Consider the following 10,115-nt stretch of genomic DNA (forward strand, 5'->3'; position numbering starts at 1 on the left):
CCCCTCCGCCTCCTCTGCCCGGCCGTGCCGTTTGACCTCGCGCTCGTCTCGTCCCTCTCCTCGCTCTGCTCTGCCCTGACACGCACTGCACTGCACTGCACGCGACCTGCGTCCGAGGACGGCGACCTCCACCTCGCCGCACGGCCAGAGTTACTCACCTGTCCCGCGGAAAAAGGTCCTCCCTGCCCTCGCCCATCCCCTGCTCGATAAAACTTCGCAATGCGGCACCTCCATGCCCGCCATCACGCTCCTCCGATTTAATTCCCCTCCACCTCCATCCATTCCTCCTTGGGCATTTTCTCCGGAGATTCCATCTTGCTGGGCCGGCCGGAGCCGCAGCTAGCGTTGCCGCTCTCGTGCTCCTCCACCCTGGCCCCTGCTTCCGTCCCGCCAGGAACTTTTCCGGTGGCTTGGAGCCATCTGCTTGTCCCGTCCCCCTGCTCCCTCCCCGCCCCACGCCCTATCATCTCCCACCCTCGCTGCCTGTCGAAAAGTTTCAATCTTGGAGGTACCCTCTTATTGTTATCTCCCTCTCTCTCACCCCTCCTTTGGCCCTTCCTGCTCAACACTGCCAGAGCATGCTGGCTGTAATAACAAAAGGCTTCTCGTGCTGTTTGCAGTTCCTGGAGCCACCACACCACGCCGCGCCTGCTGTCAGCCCTCCCTCACTAGTCCCTCTCCACTCCAGTCCCCTCTCGTGTGGCCGACTGACAGTGAGCGAACGAGCTGCGAGCACACGGGCTTGAATTTCCGCCGGAGCCTCTACCAGGTACTCCTACCGCCTACCTAGCGAATTCAATTTCTTGCCATATAACCATCGTCTCTCTGCTCTCGTCTGATTACCGAGAAAATGCAGGTTCTGGAGGCGCACGCCGGCCCGGTGATTTCTCCAAAGCTTCGGTCTCGGAGAGGTAAACCTGGCCTGCTGCCACCGTAGCCGTGTACTCTCCTCCGTTCTTTTTTTTACTCGCCGGGAACTTACCAGATTTTGGAGCCACCCGGCCAGCCAATTCTGGCCTTGATCTTGTATTTTGTGCCACCTGAGGCTGATGGAACAGCACACAAAAGTCCCGCTTTCCTTGGATGGACGCATGCTCTCCCACTAGTCTTCTTCTTCTTCGCCCCGCTCCTTCTCCTACCTCTGCTTTCGACTGGAATTGACGCCGGCTAGGCCATCTTGCAGGCCTCGTACGCTTCGGCGGCATTCTTGAGCTGCCGTGACAGATTTCGGTGGGGAGAAGAATGGAGAGCCGAGGGAGGCGGCCGCGGAGCCCGGAGCGGCAGAGGCCGGCGCCCAGGAAGGTGCCCGTGGTCTACTACCTCACGCGGAGCCGCCACCTCGAGCACCCGCACTTCGTCGAGGTGCCGGCCTCCTCCTCGACGGAGGGGCTCTACCTCAGAGGTCAGTGGTTTCCAACCGAAAGAAACGCCAACGCCTCAGTGTATAGTTTAATCTGCCTGAGCACTTCTTTATTGGTGACTGATTGATTGCTTTGGTGCGCAGATGTGATCAACCACCTCAACATGGTGCGCGGCAAGGGCATGGCCTCCATGTACTCGTGGTCTTGCAAGAGGTAAACCAATATTATCCTCTGTTTTCTTCTGTAGCGAATTTTGAGTTTTCTGAAATTTTGGTGAGCCTGACAAGAACATACGCACGTTTTCAGGAGCTACAAGAACGGGTTCGTGTGGCACGACCTCGCGGAGGATGACCTCGTCCTCCCGGCCACCGACGGCGAGTATGTGCTCAAGGGCTCCGAGCTCCTGGACCAACCTTCTTCAGGTAAACAATTTTCCTCCATTTGCCTCTTAACATGGACTGTGAGCTTCAGTGCTGATCAGTACTGTGGTGTCAACTTTTGCTTGTTTAAATATACAGGTCAGTTTTACCATGGTAGTAATGGCAACCAGAAGCAGCAGAGCAGGCTGAAAGAGGGTACAAGGTTGCCATTGTCAAGGGAGGCTTCATTTTCCTCCTCCCCTCCTAGCGTGACAGTTAGAGAAGCCAAGCCACGGCGTGCGCCTTCAGTGCCCTCGCCGGACGAGGACGGCTCCCCCTCGCCATGCCGGGGCAACTCCTCGGAGAACATGTCCCCTGAGTCCGAGCCTCAGAGGACTGTCATGTCAAGGGCTAGCCCCGTCACTCCGGCAGAATTCAGGGTTTACAAGCCCACCGGCTCGATGGATGCCGCAACTCAAACCGATGACCTTGGGAGAAGATCGGCTCGGAAGGTACCTGAGATGCATAAGAAGAGCCTGAGCACTGATCACGACTCGGTGGTTCGTGAAGTTACCGAGTACCGGAACCAGAGCTATCCACGCCGATCAGCAGAGCTCCAGGGGATTTCCAGGGATGTCATGTCCCAGTGTCCTACTCCACTGAGCATAGCTTCCACCCATGGAAAGTCCGAGAGTCTAGAGTCGTTGATACGAGCTGACAACGCTGCGACAAATAGCTTCAGAATTCCTGAAGAGGATGACATTGTTGTGCCAACCTGCCCGAAGCTGAGGCCAGCGAATGTACTGATGCAGCTCATCACTTGTGGTTCACTTTCAGTGAAAGATCATGACAATATTGGACTTGTGGGGGCTTACAAGCCAAGGTTCCCGAACCTGAAGTTCCCCTCGCCGTTAATTTCTCGCTCCATGATGATGGGTGAGCTTGATTACCTATCAGAGAATCCCAGATTCATAGGGACGCGATTTGAAGATAAGGAGTATTTTAGCGGGAGCATTATTGAGACTAAGACGCAGAGAGACGTTCCCGCTGAGAAGCACTCAGTCCTTAAGCGGTCTTCTTCCTACAACGCAGAAAGGTATAGTTCAGTGCTTGACTGACAAATTGGAATTTTACCTTTTACGGCTAAATAATAGGGAGTATTTTGTGTTACGAGCAATGGCGGTATTCACTTATCAGTATAAATTTCCAGCTAATTCTGCAACGTTTTCTTGTCTTGAAGCGTAGGACGCATTTTGTCCTTGTGCTCTTTAGCATGTCAGCTTAGGATTTATTAATTGGATGGTGCATTTTATAAAATCATTTGTATTTAGTAGTAGTGAGATGCTAGCTTAGAAATCAAGCTAAAATTTTGCACTAGTTCATTGAAGAGCATTACCGTTGCACATAATCTAGTATCCATAGAAAGGGGTTGGCTGTAGGCTCAGGCAATTTAGAGATTGAAAGGAACCACGTACCATATAGATTTTATGATTGCATGGACCATTGCTTTTCATCATTTAGTGATGTCCAGACTCTAGAGGAGGCCATTTGCAGTTAGCTTCGTTCCAACGACACTGCACGTTATGTCCTATCTTGCCATCAAGCAGCTGGCGCCTGGCATACGCGTAGCAAACAAAATAACAAAGTACAGGGAATCTACTGAAGAAAACTGAGGTCAGGACATTGCAAAATTAGTAAACAGGCATACTTAGAGAGAGTGGAAATGTTACTTGTCCCATTTCACGTTAGTAGTTTTGTTTTGACAGTGCCATACGTTTATACTTCCGCAAAGTCTGTTAAAAGATAAAGAACATCTGTAGATTTTTGCAACCAGGAGTTACTGAAAGCCTGAGGATTTTGGCCCCAAAAAGAGCAGCCCTGCTGCTACTCTTTTTGTCATTACTCCAATTCTACAGTTTTAATCTTGTGCTGGTTCACTTCTTCATGGCCACAACACGAGCTACTTGTCAGATGTATAGGACTACACTACATGGTTGGCTGGCAAGATTCTTCAGTTGCTCAACTGAAAACTTAGCAGATATCCTGTTGCTTCATACTGCTGAACACATGAACAGTTTGTTGGCATCCTAGAGAATTGTCACTGTAATAGAGGGACCAATCTGTGGCTGCTACTGCAAATGCAGTTCATGCGTAGATCCCGATCCTGACTGGGCCATGTTTTTTGTTTCACCCTGTTAAAATCCAAAAGTGTATATATCGTATGTCTGAATTGAACAGGAAATTCGGCCATTGACACAATAGTTATGCTTTACCTGTTGCAAGCTGTTCAGCAGTATGAGTTTTCAGTTTCCCGCTTCACTATATTCTTAACCATGGACAAACCTGCAGGGGCAGTGACACCCTCTGTGACTGCGCAAGACCTGATGAAGAAGATACTGTATCGCGCTCAAGGTGCCTACCGCTGACGCCGATACTGTCGTCTTTCCTGCACCCGAAGAACGAGGTGCAGAATTCCCCGATCTCAGACTGCCGGAGGAGCTCCTCGGCCGGACCAGACTCCAGCTTGGCCTCTGGGGACGGCGGAAGCAAGAGGTTCACCGACGCCTCGGTTGCACCGGCAACAGCGAGGATAGACTCCTTCAGGAAGGAGAATAAGGAGAAGCTCGTCAAGATTGAAGAAAGTTAAGTGCTCCAACCTTTTGTCAGTAGACTGGGTATGCACTCGATGCTTTAATTTTTCCCTTGCTACAAATTATGAGGATCCAACGCAATGCTATTATGGGGTCTTGGTATTGAGGCTTTCACTCTGAATCATACTTGCAGGTTGTCGTCGGGAGCCCGCGTTGTAATCCAGTGTACCATGCCATGTGATGACAGTGACGAATGTTAAATTCTGAAGCCTGACTTGCAGTTGCAGGCTTGGAGCTAATATATCATGGTCGCGTGGTGTAGGGTTTTCTTTAGACAAGTTACTGAAGAAAGTAGAAATGCATTGTATTTCCGACCTAAGAGTTGTAAGTTAGGCCTGCAATCTGCTCGGTGTATTTTCTTTATTTTCCTTTCTTCCATGTCTTTGAAATTTTGTTTTCATCGCCAGTTGTAAGTGCCCATTAGACTTATGGTTTGTTTATGCTTTCGAAAATCCATGCTCATAAGCGCTTCTGCTCCTCGAAAGAACAAAGACGGTCTTTGGAAGACCCCAAAGGCCCGAACAAAGGGAGTTGTAACGGTTCGGAAGAGAAAAACACAAAGACACTGAATAGAGAAATTAGAGAATATTTCAGGCACGTTGTTGGTAGGTTGAAAGATGAAGCTAGTGATATTAATTTGATGTAATAAACGTTGCTACTATTTTGTACTCCCTCCCTTCCTATGCTTAAGGCGTAAACTTATGCTTATGCGTTAGTCAATCTAAAGAAAGCTAAATGTGGTTCCTCCACTCTTATGTGTATGCGTATAAATGTTGCTACTAGCCTACTATTTTGTACTCCCTCCGTTCTTATGTGTATGTGCTAGTGATATTAGTATGAAGTTAGTCAAACTAAAGAACGTACAACCTTAGATTTTTTCTTTAAAGGTACACTTATGCCGAAACGGAGGGAGTACATAACATGTATGTGTTGCCACTTGATTCGTAACGAAACGTTGAAAAATATTTCACCATAAAATAACCAATATACAATTAATGTTAAGGATTGGAGGATAAATCCTTGCAGGCCCCTCTAGAACTTCCTAGTTGCACAAACCTAGGATAAACAATATCTACTCCATAATTTTCAACCTATTTACACCTATGATACATAATATAATACATTAAAAACTTTCATATTGGTATTTGTTAGATGGCGCCACCTTTGTTCATAAATATAAGACGATTTGGGAGTTTAATTTTAAACTCCCAAAACATCCTATATTTAGAAAAGGGGGATTACATTTTAGAGTCTTCTGGTGGTCTTTTTATGGGCATTAAAATAGACTAGATACATCTGTACTAGGATTCATCTATGTAACCTTTGGACCACGATTTAATGAATGATTCTTTGAAGATGCGAAGCAGAAACTTTAACAAACCCACACAACATTTGACACAAACTGACATTTTAACTTTAGTGCAAGTATATCTCAGGCAGAGGCATTGTAATGGTATAATAGACGACATAATAACATAACAGCTAACAAATTTATGTGATTAATTCTGTTAAGTGTAACTAAGGATGTCAATGGGAACATACTTATCTATAGTACTAGTAAAAGGTAAGTGCCTTGCACGTAAATAACAGTTGATGGTTTGGTGTGCATGTATTGCTTATCTACAAAGAATTATTGCCTACTACAGTTGTTTCTAGAGGTGCTCCAGAAATTATCACTACTGGGAAGACTACGATAATCCTAATCATATTGATCCCTGTGTATGACACTTTCTATATTAAGATTTGGCTTTTGTAATTAGTCAGATTTGGAAGTCCCTGTACATTTGTTTGTAAGTTAGAACATCAATTCAGCATTAGATTTCCAATACCCAGGTTCTGATTGTCAATCATGTCTTCAGTTCGCCAAGAATTACTTGTTAATGACATTAGTGAATATGTTTACATAAACTTGGATGGTACAATATGCATAGGTACAATTAATTATCATTGTATATGAATCTGAACAAAACATGCATGGCTAGAAAAAAATCCTTCTACATATCTATAATGTTCTAATGCAAGTTGGTATATTCAAATGTACCTTGTGTATTTGTAGTACTACAAACCGTCCCATCAGACCGTCTTCTTTTCTCGTAGCGATGGCCCTCTCGTCAGAGTACTTCTCCCTATCCGAGTGTTACATGCGAGTATCCATTATTAGTGCCACGACACCTCTTGGGCAGCCCAAAATTCACCAGTTCAAGCAGTTTGATCTTTCGATGAAATTGATGATACATATATTTTAGATGGGCCGGTAATGAGCTCAGATCCAGCACTTGGATGACAGATATTCAATTGACCTGATGTATCCGTATCAGAACAACCACTACTTATACAAGAAGATTCGACTCATCTTAATCTTTTATATGCGCGGCTCCTTTTCAAATAGGCCTCTCCCTCGTCCCGCCTTAATGTTTTATACTCACGGCTCTTCTGTAAATGCACTTCTCGCTGATCTTGAGTCATTTGTAGATATCTTTCGCGATCACACGATAACGCTTGCATTGAGAATAACTCATTTTTATAACACTACTTTCTTCCATTGTAGAAAATTTAGCTCTCCTGCGATAACTACTATACCTCAGAAGAAACAACCAAAAATATATCATTGTTTATACGGTGACCAAACTGAGAATAATACTTAGAGATAGTGTTAAACTGAGAATAATACTTAGAGATTTTTATAAACATCTATTATGTCTGTTGTTTCCCTTTTGATGATGATAAAGATGCGGAATCAACATTGAAGACATTTGTAATATCCCTAACAGAACTCAGCCTTCCAATTTATATGATTTTTTTTGCTGGACAATTCTTCGGTTTCATATTTTCAGTTCTAGATACCTGGTTATCTAACATAAAGAAAGAACACTCATAAGCAGTCTTTTAACGATAGAATGGTTTCCGTAACCTTGTCAGTCAGCAGACGTCATTTTTTCATTCATGAGTGTGCAGCTAAATAATTATATTAGTCAATAGCATGTGAACATGCGCTATTAAAGAATCAGATACTACGTTGCTTATTATGTTTTTTGAGGAGGCTAGAAAGAAGTGTTATGGACATCATATATTGACTTGGACAAAAATACGAACACTTGGTGTGCAACTACAAAATTGCACTACCACGAAGAACGACCAATACAATTTTATTTGAGTCAGTTTACCATGCAACAAAACAAAATCGGCAATTATCAAAAGCCTAAGACACTCACTGGTTGTCACTACAGAAATGCCGATCTGCGCCAACGGCTTTCTCATACGCTGACGGCCAAATGTCGGGGCCGCCGATGTATGAGCCTCCAGGCCAGCCCGCCAAAGGACCGTCGGCGTAGCGATGCCCTCGGCACATCGCGAGCCATCGGCGTAGGCCTGTGCATGCGGCCCACCAAACTTAGGCCGTGACGGCGCTATCGCGGCGTCAAGGCTACGGCCGACGGCCACCCTCGGCATAGCCTTCTGCTCTCTTTTTTTAACTACGCTGATGGCCACCCTCGATGTAGAGGTTGAAATTTTTAACTTTCAACTGAATGGCAGAAAATGATAAAAAAATAAAAAATAAAATCCTTCGAGATGTTCATGTGTTATGTCATCTTGTTGCAAAAGAATTTAACAAAAATAATTTTTGGTTTTTTTTTTGCAAAATTGCATCACATATTGGTAAAACGATTTTTCTGGTTACATACGAAGCTGAAAAAATGTATAATATATCAAAATAATTCGTGTAAAATATGATTTCTTCATGGTTGCACGAGCACGTGCGAATCTCCGGTTTGCATGCAATGAGTGTGGCTTCGTGGGCTGTTTGAGGTTCTGGCCGGTACTTCCTAAACAAGCATGTGGGCATCCAAACATCGGAATTTTGCACCGCAGGACCTGGTTGGGGTTGTTGCGGGCTACCAAATATGCAATAAACAATTTCAAGCGCAAAGACTATTAGACCAAATATGCCATACTAAGTGAATAAAATCGGATACATAGAGAGACAAGAGCATCTCCACCGGCCTTCTAATAGAGCCCCCAATAACACTATTGAGATTCTAGTAAAAGAAAGCGTCTGCACCCGGCGCTCCCCAAAAAGCGCTGGCATGTTTTGGAGCCCCATAAAAATGTCGGCTCTCCCGAAAAGATCCCTATGTTAAGGGCTTCGATTGGGAGCGCCGGCACCAAATTTCTGCTCAAAAGATGCTAGGCCAGCGTATGAGGGCGCCGGTGTAGAAACAACATCCCCAAACAGAGGATGTTGTGCCGGCGCCCCATATGGTAGTGCCGGCGTCCACGCCGACGTCTATTCGGGGGCAACGGTGGAGATGCTCTAACAGAGGCACAAAAAGACAGATTCTCTAGATGTTTATTTTCTCGTGAGGAAGATAATCACCATTGGAGGATTCGGGAACCATTAGAATAAGAATATGGAAATGCAAAAAAAAAAAGAAGGCCAGCCCAATAGTAGACAACCTCCAGGGAAGGGAAAGGGAGCGAAATGGGTCCATGGTCCGCAGCCCGCTAACACGAAAATTAGGCTGGCGCATCCAACTAACCCTATACGCCGCAGTATGTATCGCGGGCGCGCCTACTCATCGCATTAAGCGGCGATCCGGAACGCCTCCGCTCAGGAAATCAGATGGTCCTGAGTAAGATGGGCCAGGCCCATGTTAGATACGTGCACCAGTTTACATAGTACTAGTTTCTTTGAACTCGTTTTAGTACGTGCAGACTACGTAGTAGTTTCTTTAAACTCGTTCGAGTATGTTCAGATACGAAACCGAAAATCTTCTAAGCTGAAAAAGTTTAAATTTCAATAATGTTCATATACGGAAAAGTCAAAATTTTAAAATGTTCTGAGTAAAAAAGTGCTCAAATAATTATTTAAATTTAAAAATATTCAAATTTCAAAATTGTTCAAATTCCAAAAATGTTTGAATCTAAAAAAAATTCATAATAAGAAAATTCAAAACAAATTTTTTTGATATTTAAAAAATGTTCAAACTTTAAATTGTTCAAATTCGGAAAAGGCGAGCCTCAAAACCCTACATTTGAGGTGGGACCATTTACTCAAGTAGCCTAGTTCGGTCGTACATTCCAGAGTTGATCGTGTCGGTATCTATTTTCTCCAATTTTTTGGAGGTTTTTTCTTGAAAATATTCGGATTTTGAATAAATGTTTAAATTTGAAAAATGTTCAAACATGAAAATTGTTCGGATCTAAAAAATGTTCAAACATGAAAATTGTTCAAATCTAAAAAATGTTCAAACATGAAAATTGTTCAGATCTAAAAAATGTTCAAAACTATAAACTATTCTAATGTGAAAAAATGATAAATTTTGTAAATGTTCAAATTTAAAAATTGTTCAAACTTCAAAAAATATCAAATATGAAAATAGTTAAAACTCAAAAAAATCAGATTAAAAAATTGTTCAAAATAAAAATGTTCAAAGTAAAAAATTGTTCAAGTTTGAAAAAAATTCAAATCTAAAAAAAGTTCAAACTTGAAAAAAGTTCAAATTCTAAACATTCAAAATTTTAAAATTTTAAAAAAGACGTTTGATAAAACCAAGAATTGGAGTGAAAAAACCAGCTTAACCAAAAAAAAACTGAAAGAAAAAGCGAAACAGAAGAAAAACTGAAGGGAAATCCTGCCCTCGCTAATGGGCCGGCCCAGCTTACCGCGCTCTGAGCGGAGCGAAGAATAGCGCCCGCTATGAGCGGGGAATAGGTTTCGCTTTTTCGAATAACAAAACTCTCCA

The 10,115-nt window shown here is 43.7% G+C and overlaps 1 protein-coding gene across 3 annotated transcripts; it reads left to right on the forward strand.

Moving 5' to 3' along the window:
- The first annotated feature begins 803 nt into the window (after nt 1-803).
- On the forward strand, nt 804-5,028 carry LOC127293365 (protein SOSEKI 3). 3 transcript variants are annotated; one of them, XM_051322962.2, is made up of 7 exons: nt 804-911; nt 1,184-1,402; nt 1,505-1,574; nt 1,668-1,783; nt 1,880-2,816; nt 4,070-4,395; nt 4,505-5,028. In XM_051322962.2, exons 2-6 carry the CDS (start codon nt 1,243-1,245, stop codon nt 4,365-4,367), a joined length of 1,581 nt encoding a protein of 526 aa, XP_051178922.1. In that variant the 5' UTR covers nt 804-911; nt 1,184-1,242; the 3' UTR covers nt 4,368-4,395; nt 4,505-5,028. The 3 variants fall into 3 exon arrangements, with proteins under 3 accessions (XP_051178922.1, XP_051178921.1, XP_071674799.1); XM_051322961.2 differs by having other exon boundaries at nt 848-911; nt 986-1,402; XM_071818698.1 differs by lacking the exon at nt 804-911 and having other exon boundaries at nt 979-1,402.
- The last annotated feature ends 5,087 nt before the right edge of the window (nt 5,029-10,115 follow it).

This window comes from Lolium perenne, chromosome 4 (assembly GCF_019359855.2).
Source record: "Lolium perenne isolate Kyuss_39 chromosome 4, Kyuss_2.0, whole genome shotgun sequence".
Lineage (NCBI taxonomy): Eukaryota > Viridiplantae > Streptophyta > Magnoliopsida > Poales > Poaceae > Lolium > Lolium perenne.

Coding starts and splice junctions, on each gene's coding strand:
- LOC127293365 (XM_051322962.2), top strand. CDS start 1,243: ATGGAGAGCCGAGGGAGGCGGCCGCGGAGCCCGGAGCGGCAGAGGCCG. Junction 1,575..1,667: donor TACTCGTGGTCTTGCAAGAG/GTAAACCAATAT, acceptor GCACGTTTTCAG/GAGCTACAAGAACGGGTTCG. Junction 1,784..1,879: donor CCTGGACCAACCTTCTTCAG/GTAAACAATTTT, acceptor TTAAATATACAG/GTCAGTTTTACCATGGTAGT.